General features: G+C 34.9%; 1 protein-coding gene across 6 annotated transcripts in view; it reads right to left on the reverse strand.

Moving 5' to 3' along the window:
- The window catches only part of POLR3G (RNA polymerase III subunit G), a 74,190-nt gene that overhangs the window by 32,539 nt on the left and 23,411 nt on the right, over window positions 1-18,240 (reverse strand). For 4 of the 6 annotated variants that reach the window (XM_004263540.3, XM_033401366.2, XM_049708438.1 and 1 more), the window contains 4 exons: window positions 16,468-16,518; window positions 10,802-10,884; window positions 6,733-6,879; window positions 341-2,776 (listed from right to left, as the gene is read on the reverse strand). In XM_004263540.3, the coding sequence (XP_004263588.1) occupies window positions 2,690-2,776; window positions 6,733-6,879; window positions 10,802-10,884; window positions 16,468-16,518 (368 nt within the window). In that variant the 3' untranslated portion in view covers window positions 341-2,689. Of the gene's footprint in view, window positions 1-340; window positions 2,777-6,732; window positions 6,880-10,801; window positions 10,885-16,467; window positions 16,519-18,240 lie in introns of those variants that run through there. The other 2 variants (XM_033401380.2, XM_049708439.1) reach the window with 2 other exon arrangements.

Below are 18,240 nucleotides of genomic sequence, written 5' to 3' on the forward strand. Positions count from 1 at the left end.
TTACAGTTTTTCTTATAAGAAGTTTTTACTAACTTAAGAGCATTTAACCAAATTAAGGAAAGCCACTGATACTGTACAACTGAAGGTAGTGGGGAAGGAAAGGTTAACAAGGTCATCTGAGTTTCTTAGCATTCTCTCAATATCCAAATCTCTTAGTTTGTTATCACAACTTTAATCACCTAGAGTTTTGTTGTTGATGGTGGTTTGTTCAAGAACATTTGATACTGGCATCCCTGCTCAATAAATACACAGTTATTTTACTAGGTAAAATAAGTATTAACAAATTAGTTTATCGAATATATTTCAGCAGGGTCAAAGAAAACAATATAAAACAAAAGGATACTATTGTAAGAATTTAATGTGTAAACAATACAGAAAAATAAGCATTAGCGCAACAAAACAGCCTTGCATCTTATACAGAAATTTTAAAGATACTTTACCAACAAGTAGGAGGTTAATCTCTGTATTAAAGCTTGCCTTCTTATAGAATAATTTAGCATTCTCTGAGATTTTAAGCCAGAAAAACAAGATTCATGCTGGTAAAGCAACCTGCAAATACTTTCTGCCTGTTCTCACAATTAGTCTACTTTAAACATAAGATCTTCCAAAGGAGGAAGATGATGCACTTAACAGAGGTGGCTGGGGCCTTCCCAGGAAATCCTTGCCCATAGGAGATGCTTTACCATCTGCAGGACTAAAATGGTGACAACAAATTGAAAGCCAGGGAAAGATTCCTGTATCTTTGGTGTATTTGCCCAATTTAAGTGTTATCTTCAGATGTGTAATAAAGCAAGTAAACAGAACCATAAAGATAAGCTTTCTATAAATTAAATGGTATTTGGCTATAATACTAAGGAGGTGAGAGATTAAGAAACTTCTGTTAATTATCAATCCTAAATGACTACTTGCCCATTACAACTGAAAACTGAGGATTCTACTCTAAGAAGTAGAATTGCTAATACTAGCAATTACTAATCTACTAATTAGTAGATTGCTAATACTTTAGAGTGTTTTATTCATGTTTTCCATTTAGAATCTTTAAAATTATTGATAAGCTCCTTTAAATAAGAAATCACATAGGATCAGCACAATACTGAACTAATAATGGCCCTCACACACATACTGAATTATCTGAGAAATATTACAATTGAAAGTGGTCTTTTTCCTGAGAAAGCCATGTTACAAAATGGCACAAGACAATACACATTTTCTCCAATTTTTCCCACCAGAAAATAAGATGGGAAAATCAGATTATAATATATTTTATGAGGAAAACATGTTTGTTTCTCAAAACTGTTTTCAATCACTTTACCATCTACAATTTTTTAAAGGGTGAGAACTAAATTTAAATTAAGAATGATCATTTCTACAAGGTGAGAGAATGAATACATATGGTAAACTTTGGTTAGAGTTTAAACAATTTTTATAGAAAATTGTTCACAAGTGAAGAAACTAAGGCACAGAAAACTTAAGCTCAATTTCAAGGTTGAGTTTAATAGTAAAGGTAGAAATAGAATCTAGGGCTCTTGATTCTCAGGTTAGAGGGTAATGGGTGGTATCTTCCCAAGAGGGAAAAATTTATTTCTTTTGGTGGGTAATGTTCATAAATCATTTTAAAAATATATGAATTTCCTTGAAAATCTTTGGCATATGTGAGTCATTGGAGGCTGAAGTTTATAGATATCCTCTCCCCCACCCCAATACAAAAAGGCAGGGGAGCTAGTTTTTAAATGAATCAAAAAAGATTAATCTAAATTTCAAAGTGACCTGAGTTTCATTCTGCATTGTTATATAAATCAATTGGAGAGCTCAGTCCTGTGAAACGTAACAGAGGCCACTACACCTCACAGATTACACATACATGCATACTGCAATGAGATTTATATGACTAGAATTTAGTCAACATTTTTATAAAGTACAAAATTAAATCTCAGTCTAATTTTTCATAAGCCAATGACTCAGAGATATCAAACTTGTTACAGTGGGATGATTCATTCATATATTGTATGGTATGAAGTTAGCCTCCAATTCAGGTATTTTTAATATGCATCCCAGGCCTTTGTATTGGTTGAGATGTAAGCTGTGAAATTTACTTAGCTCAGATTGGCATTTTTCCCTGTGCATGTGTTTCCAATCACGAAATTTTTAATCTCATAAAATGTGCACTTGTAAGAGCTCAGGTAGGTTTATGTAGTCATAATATAGTAGCACAGAACATAACATGTAAAAGTAAAAAATAAAATTATTTTCAAGTTTCTTTGTATTTAAAGTGCTCCATGTGCAGTATTAAACCAACTTTCAGATTATTGAAATCCGTTATGATGACTAGTAGTTTTAGAAAAGACCAGCAGTTAAACAAGAAAAAATTATTTAAGTATGAATACATAGATTAAAAGATGCAAAAACTCTTTAGGTACATTCTAATCCAAATAATACCAAAAAAAAAAAAATCCACTTGAATACATTAGAGAGATGACAGAGGTGTTGAGAAGGAATGTCAGAGACTAATTGGTAAGGTAACTAGTATGTAAACTCAAAGTGGTTCTGAATATTTTGGTAACAAGTATCTTTCCAACAAAACAGGAACAAAAATAAAATACTCATTCCTTATCAGAAATAAAATAGAAAACAAGTCTGTTCAAATGTTCAGAAGCTGTGTCGTAAAAATATTTTTTGAGAAATTTCATAGCTAATAGGTTGCTTCATCCATGTTGTCATCACTGTCTGCACCAAAATCATCTCCATCTTCAAAGTAGGAATTAATGTAGTCATTTTCCTAAGTGAAATGATATATTCCTCAGTAAACATTAAAAGTATGAGTAGTAACATTAAAGAACATAATGTAGGCTGTCCCTTTAATATAAGTTTATAAAATATCAAAGTTAGGTAATTAGAAAATATGCCAGGCTTAAAAGAAGTCTCTGTTATTTCAATGCTTGAAACACACATTAACTTTCACATATCTAACTGTGCTTTCTTCCTCAAGACCACCATCTCCTACTATTCTCAGGCACCAACTAGCTGAGAGAACATAAACGGATGCCCATTACACCTTAATAGGATTATACATCTCATTCATTATACCTTAGTGGGATGATACATGGTTTAGTTAGTTAAACCACTAAACACTTACTGCAAACAAATGTACAAACACTCAAGAAACGAGGCCAATTTATACTAACATTCATTCGACTACACCAGAACTGAGGTTTCCAGTTACAATGCATAGCTGAGCATAAGCAGAGTGATTTTTGCTTCCTGCCAAAAAACAAACAAACGAAAAGACCTCAAGATACTAAATCAAATGCAGAAGATGCCATATTATATTACATTTAGGGCCCCTCAGTTTATTTTTTTTTAATTTTTATTTGTTTTATTTATTTATTTTTGGCTGTGTTGGGTCTTCGTTGCTGCGCACGGGCTTTCTTTAGTTGCCGTGAACGGGGGCTACTCTTTGTTACGGTATGCGGGCTTCTCATTGCAGTGGCTTCTCTTGTTGAGAAGCACGGGCTCTAGGTGCGTAGGCTTCAGTAGTTGTAGCACGCGGGCTCAGCAGTTGTGGCTCACGGGCTCTAGAGCACAGGCTCAGTAGTTGTGGCCACACGGGCTTAGTTGCTCCGCAGCATGTGGGATCTTCCCGGACCAGGACTCGAACCCGTGTCCCCTGCCTTGGCAGGTGGATTCTCAACCACTGTGCCACCAGGGAAGCCCCTCAGTTCCTTTATAAATTAAGAGGGATTAAGCCCCTGGGAACATTCCAATTCTTATGGCTGAGTAAGACTACTATCTGTGTAAATGACTCAAGATATTTCTGCTTTCTATCAAAAATTTAAAAATCCATTTTGGATATAGATTAAAAGAAATTTAAGAGCGTTATTAACCAACTGCAGTGTATGGACTGCAGCTGGATTCCAACTGGAATAAGCAAAAAATTTTTTTCCAATCAAAACTATTTGAACACTGGTTTAATAATTGATGATATTAAAGAGTTACATTTTATTGTGTTAGGTATGATAATGATATTGTGATGTTGTTAAAGAGCCCTTATTTTTTACTTTTTTATTTTTGTGGTACGCGGGCCTCTCACTGTTGTGGCCTCTCCCGTTGCCGAGCACAGGCTCCGGACGCGCAGGCTCAGCGGCCATGGCTCATGGGCCCAGCCGCTCTGCGGCATGTGGGATCTTCTTGGACCGGGGCATGAACCCGTGTCCCCTGCATCGGCAGGCGGACTCTCAACCACTGTGCCACCAGGGAAGCCCGAGCCCTTATTTTTGAGTACATACTGAAATATTTATGGATGAAATGATATAATGCCTGGGATTTGCTTTAAAGTAATCCAAGGCAGCTGCAGGCTTGAAGTGGGGAGGAAAGGAGCAGACTGGGTGGATGAAAGAGTGGCCGAAAGGCTGGCTATGAATTGATCATTGTTAAAGCTAGGTGATGAGTCTGTAGGTGTTTATATTACTAGTCACTAGTTTTTGTAAATGATTGAAATTTGCCATAAAAATATTAATTTCCAGGATACACAGTTTTGAGGGCATTAGCCCACTGTGGCCTCCTTTGCCTAGCAAAGCAATAAAGCTATTCTCTTCTACTTCACCCCCCCCCCAAATTAATCTCCACATCTCTACTATCTACAGCAGAAATTATGATAGAGTAAGAAATAGGGACTATTCTCAAAAGAAAGTCTCCTGGATATCACCTTTTTTAGTATCTGCATGGATTTTATATATAGATTTATATAAATAATATAAGAAAGGTAACTTGTATTATTCAGATATGTATTTCATTACTTTGCCCTCCCTAAACACTTTAATTTTCCGTATCCAGCTAAGACCCTAGGAAGTTGGCCTGGTTTCTCTGGTGCCAAGAAATCCAACAGTCTGGAAACCTGGCTGAATCCGGAGTCCATGTACCAGGGACGAGTGGCATGGTTGAGAGTTCAAGTGAGTCCATCTTGTAAGTGAGATCTTGGCAAGGACACTTGTGTGAAAATATAAGCTAGCCAATTTGTACATAAGTGGAAATGAATAAGGAGGGGATACTGTATTTCAAATTGAGCATATGCCACTTGTGTTTAGACATGAGCACCTCCAAGTATGTTCAATGATGCGCATTAGGTAATTTTGTGAGATTAGTAATCTTGATACAAAGATTGGTACAAAGTGAGAACTTGTTGAAATTGATGGCTTAAATGGTTCTTGGCTTCATTTGGGCCCCTGCTTTTTTCTTTAATTGTAACACTCAAAAGACTGCAGAAAGAAAAAAGTCTATATTTTCTCAATTTTATATGTAGGTGTTACATAGATAATTCGCTCCACTTTACTCTTCAAAACAAAATGCTCTTTAAATCCTCAATATACATCAGGTGAGTTAATTAGCAGTAATTTTTCATTAATCAGTTAATTGCTAGAAAGAGCAAAGAGTAACTTTAAATCTGGAAATGCTTTGAGCTTGCTTATACCCAGACTCACCCAGCCTCACACTCAGAATATATATCCTTTCTTTATTAAAGTAGAAAGTTGGTTGGTTTTTTTAAAATGAAATATAGTTATATAAACCCACTGGTGGTGTTTTGGACTCTGTTAAAGACCCAATACAGAATTCTGAAATTACTAGAATCCTAATGTTTGCTGTTCTTGTTAGGACAGATCTAAATTTCAACACAGGTCAACTCAAGTAGACTTTATAAACAGAGCATTTCAAAAGCCAAAGAATATTCAGGAAAATTCTGAAAAAGAAGGGTAACATGCTCTAAAAATATTAACAAATAATCAGAAGCTTCTATTAATTGGAACATCTTAGTGATAGTTCAGAAATAGATCAATGGAACAGAGTCCAGAAATACATCTAAGTAGGTGAAGGAATCTAATAGCTGATAAAAGAGAATTTCAAATCCATGCAGAAAGAAAATTTAGTAGTGAGGTAGGCAACTGGCTAACCACTTGGAAACAGATAAAAATGCTTCTGTACCCCCTCACTGCACACCAATATAAATTTTATAGGAATCCAAAATTTAATGTAAAGTACTTGTAGCATATAATAAAGATTTCTCAGGTGGAGCAATTCAGGTGAAAAAAAAAGATTCAGAGTGTGGTGTGAGAAGCTGAAATGGAGTGAAGACAATGGTCACTTGCAATGCAGAAGAAACTCTCAGCCTAGGGTTAATGCATGAGACGTTTACAAAGTCCCAAAGAGGCCGTGACCAACAAACTTACCCTGCTTGACTGACTCCAGCTTATTTTGAAATGCACCATGTTTCCGAAAGTTGGAAATCCCAAATCTAAAACACTGAGTTCTGACTGAGATACTTGAGGTTGGATTATGAATGTTCTCTGATAGTGTCCACATGCACTTTGGGATTTAAAACCTGATGGTATTGCAGAGTACCCCCTCAAACCTATGTGACTAAACCCTTAATTACTTTATTGCTGACTTAAAGTTGTATGTATATAGATCTTAAACTAATCTGATCAATTTCCTTAACTTGTGGACTTCCACTTTCAAATTTGCCTATCAAGTTACTTTTACCTCCTACATTCCATTTGGTATCACTATAATTTCAATGCTATAATAATTCTCCTGGTACCAAGAACTTGATGCCAGTGATAATAATATACCCCTGGTTCCCATCAACTTGGTTTTGGTTTGTTGGTTTACTTTAATTATATACCATATTAGCTCATCCTTAAGCTTAGTTAGCTTTGTTACTCTCCCAGAATAGACCATTACCTCTTCTTGCTCTTCTTCGTCATATTCCTCTTGTTCTGCAGCATTGTCATCCTCCTCCTCATCACCTTCTTTACTTTTCTCTTTGCTTCCTTCTTTCTCTTCATTTTCTTCATCTGATTTTTCACCATCACCTCTCTTTTCCAATTCCTGGTATAAATGAGCTTCATTAATTTAAATGGAAACCACTAGACTCTGACTTGCCTGCTCAACCTCAAGAGAACAGCTACCTATCACCCTAATTCTAACCCTCCCTTACCGACGCCTCCAGGCCACCACCTAGGACACCGTGAGTTAACTCAAGAAAGATGGGACTAAATGGCCTGTCATTACACTGGTATTTTCTCCGAGTTTGCTACTTCATAACTGGGTCTTGAGTCATGCTGTGAAATCAGCTCTGCTGCCCAATGCTTTATTTTTGTGATTCCTATCCTACCTCCTTCTAAAATATTGAGTTGATTCTGTTTATGGAGAAGCACTTTCAGAATGTTATTTTGTTTTCCTTCAAACATGAAAGGAGAAAAGAGAATGGAATGGTAACATTTCAAAATGTCTATGTTTTAGTTTCTAAGTGAAACTGTTTAAAATAATATCAAGTCATCCTATTTGCAGATTATCCATGTTCTTATCTCTATTCTCCCTCATTATTTACTTCCCATTTCCAAGGATTTTTGTTTCTTAATGTATCTGGCAGGTACATTAAGAAAAGAGAGATTAAAACTCAAATCTCAGTAAATATTAGCAATTATTAGCAACTCTAAGAATGCAGGCAAAGAAGAGATGCAGAGTTAGAGAAACTTTGATTACCTGATGGCTCCACTTATCCACCTTGTCAAAACCACTGCCACCTTCTCATAAGACAGAGATTTAACTTTAAGATTACATCTTTATATTTCTATTGTGACTACCAATAATTTTTTCCATTTGATAAAAAGTGACCTGTTTTTATTACTGTTACTATCCATTTGCTAAATTGTTCTAGGCTTAATTTGCACAAGTGATAGAATTTCACCAGTTTTCTAGGAGGTGGGGGACAGCAATAATTTCATATATTAATACTCATAATTAATGCATAAGATCACTTTAACTAAAACACTATTATTCTTAATCAGTAATCAGAACACTAATTCATAAATCTGTAAATACTCTACCCTATGATAAGATATTTGCTCTGTAGATTACATACAGAGAGAAAACATGTTTTGTATTTGGTGTGACTACAACTTAACTATTCCATTTGGTTCTTAAATATTTTTTTTAATCCCTTTAATTACATTCAAATTTGAATTTAAGAAAACCAAAGGCAATGAAAGACTACATCAGATAGTCTCAATTTTTAATCAAAATTCAAACTCTACCCTTCCTGTCACCTTACCCCACTTAGGTAGAACAAATAAGACCAAGGTAATAGACATAAGATGATTTATCTTCATACTGACCCATGTTACCTTATATGAGTTATTACTACAATATAATGTGTGCAATTTTTACCAATTGGCAATCCCTTTGGAAAACTGCATGTAAACAAAATAGTATTTACAGATTTTTTAAGTGTTTATAAAAACACATACATATAATGATGACATATTAATGTTAATTAAGATATGAAATTTTTTTCTTTTCTATTTTAATCAAACCCTAGTAAAAAGGCCTACAACCCACAAGATTGTATAGTTAAAAGGGAACTGTAGTGCTATACTTATTTAACTCTGTGCAAGGTATACGCTACATCTGAAAAAATCATGCTATTAGCTATTAGTTAATAATTAGCAACAGAATTATTTAAACCAGTTATGTAAAAATATTTTTAAATATAGAATTCACTCAGTGCTATGTAGGGACTAGGAGGTCTTGATTTCCACTACTGCCACCTCAATTATCTTTAAATAAATAACTTCAACTTTATTTCTACTACATAGACCTAAATCAAACCAATAAAATACCTAAATCAGTTAACAAATATCAGATTTATGAAATTTAGAAAAAAGATCTCATACACACTGTCTCATCACTTTATTCCTTTTGTGTTAAGATATTAGTTTTAATTCATCTACTTAGTAGTCTCCATTTTCTCTTCTGTGAGATATAACTATTTACCCCTACTACTTTATGGATTTATTTAAAGAACAATGTGAATAACACAATGTGAAAACACCTTGAAAACAGTTGAATTATGAACAGTTAACAGTTCTTCTAGCTTAAATACCATAGACCACTCACAGAGCCACCTGTATGTCATACAGAAATAAGCTCAAATATTAGTTTACTGCTGTCTGATTATTCACACAATAACCATGAGATTTGACTGGATGTCATCCCCTCTCCATCACAGAAGTTCCATTAAAGAAAACTTGCAACTACTTTTGCTGAAGAAATGAACAATAATGGAGTCATCTGGAAGCTAACTTTGCTCTATTAAATAAAGCTGCTAACTCATTGGGATTTCTAGATTTAAAATTCCAGTTTTAACAAAGTGTGTAATGAAAAAAGGTGTTTAAATGTAGGGAATAAGGAAATACAACTTGTTCTGATGAGAAACCACATCCAGAGGTCCAGATCTATCTTCCTTATAGCCCATGTCATCTTAGCAACTTCTTTCCAGGAAGTTTTAAGAACAGTCAGAATCTGTGTTCAATCAATACAAGATGGCTAGTTCTGCAACTCCATCCATCATTCCACCACAGTAAAACCTGACAGTTATTGCTATTCCTTCAACAATCCTCCTGGCTTGATTTTCAGACCTGTTATCTTCAGCTCAAGTACTGGTCAAAAGTAAAATTTAAAAAGATGAGTTTCTGTTACCAGATAGCTATGCCAACTTGGCCAGGCAAGTAAAAGTTTTAAAGCCTTGACGTCCTCATCGGTAAGTAAGGAATAATAATACCCATCTCTCTTTGTTGTTATGAAGCCTTAAGCGCATAATGGATGTAAATAGCTCATCAAAGAGCCTGCTATTTAAAAAGTTCTTAAAAAGCACTAGCTGCTATCATTATCATTATCATCATTATCATTACCATCACCATCACCATCAATGCAAGGTAATTCACGCATTGATAGTGGGAATAAAGGGAATAAACTGGTATAACCTCATTGGAGAATGATCTGCCAATATTTATCCATATTTTCCATATTATACAGTACACATAACAGCTGACCTAACAAGTCTACTTCTAGAAATCTATCCTAAACATGTGAAATCACATACTTAACATGGATTCACTGCAGCATTGTTTATAATGGTGAAACACTAGATGAAACATAATGTCCATCAATAGATTACTGATTAAATAAATTATGGTTCATTCTTATAGTGTAGCCAAAAAAAAAAAAAGAAGAAAAAGAAAAGAATGAGGGAACTCTTTCACAGACTGACATGGAAACATTGCCAAGATATTTTAAGTGATAAGGTGAAGAGGCAAAACAGTGCAATATGCTGCTTTTTTGTCATTAAAAAGAAAAAAAATCTGTATTTTCTATGCATAAAATGTTTCTGGAAGGATATATAAGAAACTGGTAACACTGGCCATCTAAAATAGAGGAATTGAATGGATGGCTAGGGACAGGGATGGGAGGGCATATTTTTAGTTTATTCATCTTTTTAATTTTACATCTTTTTTTGGAAATATTAAAAAATAAAGATATAAAAATTAGTGCCATAAGATAGGATTTTCCCTCAATAGAATCTTCTACACTTAAACATAAAGCAGAAGAAAAGCATTAAAAATACACATATACCAATAAGAGGAAAAAATGAGAGATTTTTAAAAATATACATTCATGTTTCTTTCCCATGCATAATCCAAATGCAAGGGGAAAAGAGGAATAGAGTGGGAAAGGAGTCAGGTGACAAAAGGTGAGGCAAGCTGACAGGTGAGTCGTAGAGAGGACAGAATGGAGTCCCCATATCTCCCAGCCAACAATGTTCAAATCTTGCTAGTTACCCTGTACGCTGGGCTTGGCTCTGCCAAGTGTACACGTTATTTAAAAGAGAGAGAAGGTGTTAAGGTGGAAGAAGACAAAAAGAGGTATGACATTTTTTCAGTTTGTTCTTATAATAAGAAGAAAACCTTACCTCAATTTTCTTCAATACATCTGCAGTATTAGTGAGTGAAGTGCCTTTGCCTGTATCTTTTGCCTTTTTGGATTTGGGGCCTGCTGAAGTAAAACCACTGTTAACACATTTTTCTATAACAGCAATTGTATATTAAATGTCTTCGCCTTTTAATATGCCATCTAGCATGCTGGTATGCCATACCAGGCACACATAATTTGCAGGATGAATTAATTTTCCTAAAGAATGAACAAAATAAATCAGCACACATCACCCATTTTCCATGGTGAGGAGTAAACGATAATCACTTAATAGGATATTTTCTAAGACTGCAACCAGATATCTCTACTGAAAATTTGAATTGGCATTTACTGTCCTCAGGGCCAAAACTGTGACAATGTTCCCTCAGGTAGAAGCACTAGAGGGCCAGTGAAAGGCTCCCACAAATGTATCATCTGCACTGGCTTCCTGTTCACTGATCAGGAAATTTTAAATAGGGCAATCGTACCAGGTTTGGGAAAATAAAAAACAAACTTCCAGTTATAAAATATATAATCACGAGGATGTAATGTACAGTGCAGGGAATAGGTCAATAATATTGTAATAACTTTATATGGTGATCGGTGGTAACTAGACTCATAGTAGTGATCATTTCATGATGTATAAAAGTTATCACAACACTATGTTGTACATCTGAAATTAATATAATATGTAAGTCAACTATACTTCAATTAAAAAACATACAAGTGTAGAATAAATATGTATTTGCCAGTGGTTAAAGAGATGAGAAAGAGGTTATATTCAGGGCAGCATAGCATTATCTTTGTAATGAAGATTAAAATAGTTAAATGGAACACACCCGTCATATGAATCTGAAAACTCAAAGCAATATAAATAAAATGTTTTAATAGCTTTGGGATACAAAATTTTTTAAGCTGTATCAAAAATATTGCATTTTGAGGCTAATGTGAAACTGCAGGGTATTAAGAATTGTTTCACATATAGATCCTGCTAGTCAGTTACCAAAACACTATGATATGTTACAAAATTGTCCCATGGTGATCAAAAAGTATTACCATTCTTTCCCAAAATCAAACTAAATACCTAGAAATTACTTGGTAACAGAGGAAAATATGGCTCAGAAAGATGTAATTTTGTTAAAGATTAACATTTAACCTATAGAAGAAGAAATTTTTAGATTGTGGTGCATGACCCATAACTGATGGAATTTACAATTTATTATGTGATACCAAATTGCCCCTTGGGGAGTCACTGAGTTCAGACCTCCCAAACATACATATTAGTGAGGTTTTGCTCAAACAAAAGTTATAAAAAAATAGTTAGATTTAATGATGGGTAACTATCTCTGTTCCCCTTGAGAGCAAAGACTGTTTAATCTGAATTGTAGCACATAAAATATCATATACAAACAAGCTCTCAATATATAATATTGATGCCAGAAAACACTAGCTAAGAATGTAACTTACATCAAGAAGTCTTTTTCTCTAAGGAGTTTTTATCAAATTATTTAAATTTCACACACATAAATCTGTTAAATGGATATTATAGAACATGGTCAGGTAAATAAACTTATAAAAATTATTAATCTCTTAGCCAAGAAAGTCAGTTGCATATTCAAGTCTACTCAGCAATTCTGGCTATGTATTATTTATAATTGAGAAAGAAGTGTCAAATTATGAAAAGTTGTTAAAAGACTGTTTCAACCCCAAAACATTTACATGAATTTTTTTTTCATCTTTGGCCAAATACATGCATATATTTGAATTTTTTTGTTTCTTTCAACACCTGCCAATAGCTGGTTCTTCAAGAAACAAACTTTTTCAGTCTTTGGCTCTTTTGGTATTGGCTACTTTCATGTAAATCAGGGGAGGCCATTTTAACAAAAGAGAGAGTATAAGCTTACCAGGAACATAACACAAAAATTATACAATATGAAATAAAAATATTAAGAAGAATGGAAAAAGAAAGTTTTGTTGTTTTCGTTGTCAACAAATGAAAATCCTGATGCACTGGAAGCTTTTACAAATCATCAATGTATATATGTGATTCTAGGGATGAGCAGCTGGTGGGATGTATTTGAACATTAATTCCTCCAAATCAGATATATTCTTTTCAGCTCTTTAAAGTCTGCTAAAAATTTGTGATCCACTAGGACATGACCAGTATCATTCAAGCAAATGTTATTTTATTGTGAAAATAATATATTTGTCTAAGAAAAGCCAAGGGTATAAAGGACAGCAGGTAAACTATCATATCTCAGTATATAATAATTCTGTTCTCAATCAAGCTAAATATTCTTATATGTTATAGCTTTGAAATAAAACAAAATAAAAATACTTCCATTTAAAATATATATGTCAAAATTCACCAAATTGTATGTTTCGAATATGTGCATTTTATTATATGTCAACTATATCTCAATAAAGCTGTTAAAAAGGGGAGGGGGATCTCTTTCAAAAGACAGAAGTCGAAGGAGTACTTCCTAACTCATTCTATGAGGTCAGAATTACCCTAATACCAAAATCAGACACATATTATGAGAAATCAAACTAAAGATCACTATCTCTCATGAATAAAGATACAAAACTCCTCAACAAAATATTCTCAAATCCAATCCAACAACGTATAGAAGGAATTATACACCACAGTCAAGGGGGATTTACCCCAGGGATATAAGGCTGGTCCAAAATCAATTAATGTAATCCATCACATTAACAAGCTAAAGAAGAAAAATCACATGATCATACCAATAGATGCAGAAAAAGCATATGACAAAATCAAACAGCCATTCATGATAAAAACTCTTAGTAAGTTAGGAGCAGAGGGGAAATTCTTCAACTTGATACAGAATATCTACAAAAACACCCTATAGTTACATCATACTTAGTGGTGAAAAACTTGATATCATTAATAATAAAAATCTGACACTCTGCCACTAAGATCAGGAACAAGGCAAGAAAGTTCCCTCTCATCACTGCTTTTCAACATTTCACTGGAAGTCCTAGCTAATACAATAAGATAAGAAAAGGATGCAAAAGGTATGTAGATTGGGAAGGAAAAAATAAAACTTCCTTTGTTCACAGACGACATGTAGAAAATCTGAATGAACTGGCTAAAAAACTCCTGGAACTAATAAGCAATTATAGCAGGGTTATAGGATACAGGTTAATACAAAAAATCAATAGATTTCTTATATATGAACAATTGACAAGTAGAATTTGAAATTAAAAACATAGTACTATTTACATTAGTACCCACCAAAATGAAATACTTAGGTAAAAATCTAACAAAATGATCTATATGAGGAAAACTACAAAACTCTGATTAATGAAATCAGAGAACTAAATAAATGGAGAGATATTCCATATTCATGGATAGGAAGAGCTAATATCTTCAAGGTATCATTTCTTCCCAACTTCATCTATAAATTCAACGCAATCTCAATAAAAATCCTAGTAAATTATTTCGCAGAAATCGACAAACTGACTCTACTGTATGTATGGAGAGGCAAAAGACCCAGAATAGCCAACACAACACTGAAGAAAAACAACAAAGTTAGAGGACTGGCACTACCTGACTTTAAAACATACTATAAAGCTATCGTAATCAAGACAGTGGTATAGGTGAAAGAATAAATACATAGGCCAACGAAACCAAATAGAGAGCCCAGAAAGAGACCCACATAAATACAGAAAAAGGCAACTGGACTTCCACATGCAAAAAAATGAATTTACACAGACTTTACACCCTTCACAAAAATTAACTCAAAATGGATCACAGACTTAAATGTAAAACACAAAACTATAAAACTCCTAAAAGATAACATAGGAGAAAATTTAGATGACCTTGAGCTTGGTGATGACTTCTGAGAGGAAAAACCAAAGGCAGGATCCATGAAAAAAGGAACTGATAAGCTGGACTACATTAAAATTAAAAACTGCTGTATGAAAGACACTGTCAAGGAATAAGAAGACAAGCTACAGACTGGGAGAAAATGTTTTCAAAAGACGTATTTGAAAAAGGACTGTGTGGTCTCAGCCCCTGGTTCCTGGCACAGAACTCCTAAAACCCTTATAACTTCCTAAGTGACAATAGTGTGTTTTTTTGTTGTTGTTCTAATATGTGTCTAAATCCCTTGGAATTTACTGGGTGATACGAGTGTCTTTTGTTCTAAGGAGGTGACACTTGGTGGGCTGCTGGGCAGCTTCAGGATGGGGTGGGTTATCATAAACATCAAGCCATGATTAGAAGCGTGGAACTTTCAGCCTCATCTCCCATCCCTTGGAAAAGAGGAGAGGGGCTGGAGATTGAGTTAATGATTGATCATGCCCATGTGATGAAGCCTCCATAAAAATCCCCAAAGTATGTGGTTCCAAGAGTTTCTGGCTTGGTGAACATATCCATGTACTAGAAGATGGCACATCCCAATTCCACAGAGACAGAAGTTCCTGCGCTGGCGACTTTCCAGACTTTATCTTATGTATCTTTTCACCTGACTGTTCATCTGTATCCTTTATCATAATCTTTATTATATAGTAAACTGGTAAACGTACGTAAATGTTTCCCTAAGTTCTGTGAGCTGTTCTAGCAAATCAAATCCAAGGTTGGGGGTGGAGGGCATGGGAACCTCTGATTTGTAGCCAACTCAGACAAAAGTCGTGGGTAACCTGAAGACACACTATACTTGTGATTGACATCTGTAGTGGGGAGTAGTCTCCTGGGACGGAGCCCTTAATCTGTGGGGTCTGTGCTAACTCCAGTTAGTGTCAGAACGGAATTAAATTGTAGGAGACACAGCTGGTGTTACAGAGAATGGCTTGATGTGCAGGAAAAAAACTCCATACATCTGGTGTCAGAATTGCTGTGAATGTGGTAGTGGTGTGACAGGAAAGGACAAACACCCAGCAAGAGTGTTTTTCCTACAGACTATCATCCAAAATATACAAAGAACTCCTAAAACTCAACAATAAAAACACATTAAAAAACCCAATTTCTCCAATGTCTCTCCCACAACCTCATCTTAGCAAGCTAGTACTCATCCTTCAATCTGGAGTTCAATTGTACCTCCTCAAAGAACCCTTCCCTGGCCTCCCAGTGAAGACAGTGTGTTACGTTTAATGTCTTTACTCCAACTGACTGTGAGCTCTGTGAGGGCGAGGATTACTCCTACTTTGCTCACTGTTTTATCCCTCTTAGCACAGTGTCTGGCAATAGTAGATGCTCAACAACTTTGTATTCAGTGGAATTATGAAAGAATAACACAACAGAAGGTTTCACTGTGATATTTTATGTACATCATAAAGTTCTATTCGACAGTTCCCAAACGTTACCAGTTCCAAATGTTTTAGTTAAAAACTTAAAATATAGCCAGTATAATCATTTTAAAACTTTCAAATATGCAAATGAGAATATCTACATAATTGAAAAGTCTTTCCTAGCATATCAAAATTCCATAATTAAAGGAAAAACAATTAAAAAAACAAAGAAAACAAAACAAAAAATCAACAGCAAAAGGCTCCAACAAAATAATCATAATGTCAAAAATATTTTAAGAAAAAGCATTCAGAACATTGAGTGTAACATTAGATTGACAGTTCCATATTAAATGGAAGTTAAGCAATAACCTTTTCCCACCTGGATTATTATTATTATATTAGTTAATGTACCTTTTTTGCATTTTTTTCTTGGCATCAACTCTCTAGGGAGTCTTCTCCAATCTGTGTGTACAAAAGGAGAAATATAAAAATGGCAGTTTCCTCTAGGAATTACTGGCACTAGCTATAACTATTTAAAGAACATGATAGTTGCTCATGCAAAGGAAATAAAGTTTCTTAATATCTGACTATACATATTTAGTTGGGATCAAATTATAACAGTGATATATTTTCTCCTATGAAGAAAAAAAGTTTATTAAAATAGCTTTGAAACAGTGTTATAAAATTTCTACAACATTCTTTTAACAGCTATACAGTGTTTATATAATTAATTTCAAACACAAATTTTCATAACAAAAAATATAGAAAAATATTTATGGGCATGAAAAGTTATTCATGATATGCTGGTAAATTAAAAAAGCTTCTAAAACAATACATACAGAATTCCATTTAAAAAATAAACCTACCATATAAATATTTTTATATATATTTGTGCAGAGAAAGCTCTAGGTTGGGGACAAAATATTACAGTAATTCCTTGAGAATGTTAGGATTACAGCTGTTTTTCTTAACTGTTATTTATTTAACTACTCTGTATTTTGTAAGTTTTCTGTAGTTGATATGTATTTTTTTTTAATTTATTTATTTAACTTATTTATTTTTGGCTGCATTGGGTCTTCATTACTGCGCGCCGGCTCTCTCTAGTTGTGGTGAGTGGGGGCTACTCTTCGTTGCGGTGTGTAGGTTTCTCATTGTGGCGGCTTCCCTTGTTTCGGAGCATGGGCTCTAGGCTTGTGGGCTCAGTAGTTGTGGCTCGTGGGCTCTAGAGCGCAGGCTCAGTAGTTGTGGCGCACGGGCTTAGTTGCTCCGCGCCATATGGGCTCCTCCCACACCAGGGCTCAAACCCGTGTCCCCTGCATTGGCAGGTGGATTCTTAACCACTGCGCCACCAGGGAAGCCCTGTAGTTGATATGTATTTCTTTCTTTTTTTTTTTTTTTTTTTGTGGTACGCAGGCCTCTCACTGTTGTGGCCTCTCCCGTTGCGGAGCACAGGCTCCGGATGTGCAAGCTCAGCAGCCACAGCCCACGTGCCCAGCCACTCCACGGCATGTGGGATCCTCCCGGACTGGGGCACGAACCCGTGTCCATTGCATCGGCAGGCAGATTCTCAACCACTGCGCCACCAAGGAAGCCCTGATATGTATTTCTTATGTAATAAAATTTTTTTTCAAAAGTTAAAATATGTGATCACAATCCTAATACATGCAAAACTAAATAAACAATTCTAATAATTATAGGAAAACTTTAAAATTAAAAATACAAATAGCTATGGAAAAGTAAATTCCCTCCAATTAATAATTTTGCCTGCATTAATTAAACAATTCCTTTAATTTGTCACTTCCTTTTCATTTTTAAGCTTAATCAGAAAAATGATGCAACATGAAAATAGATAAAAATGCTGCCTGCTAGGGCTTCCCTGGTGGCGCAGTGGTTGAGAGTCTGCCTGCTGATGCAGGGGACACGGGTTCGTGCCCCAGTCCGGGAAGATCCCACATGCAGCAGAGCAACTGGGCCCGTGAGCCATGGCTGCTGAGCCTGCGCGTCTGGAACCTGTGCTCCACAATGGGAGAGGACACAGCAGTGAGAGGCCCACGTACTGCAAAAAAAAAAAAAAAAAAATGCTGCCTACTAATAAAAAGAAAAACTCAGTGTCTTTTGCAGAAAACATTTATATCTCAAGCTATTTTAGCCGAACTAATAAATTTTGCTTTAAATGTTTCTTTT

This window comes from Orcinus orca, chromosome 3 (genome assembly GCF_937001465.1).
Source record: "Orcinus orca chromosome 3, mOrcOrc1.1, whole genome shotgun sequence".
Lineage (NCBI taxonomy): Eukaryota > Metazoa > Chordata > Mammalia > Artiodactyla > Delphinidae > Orcinus > Orcinus orca.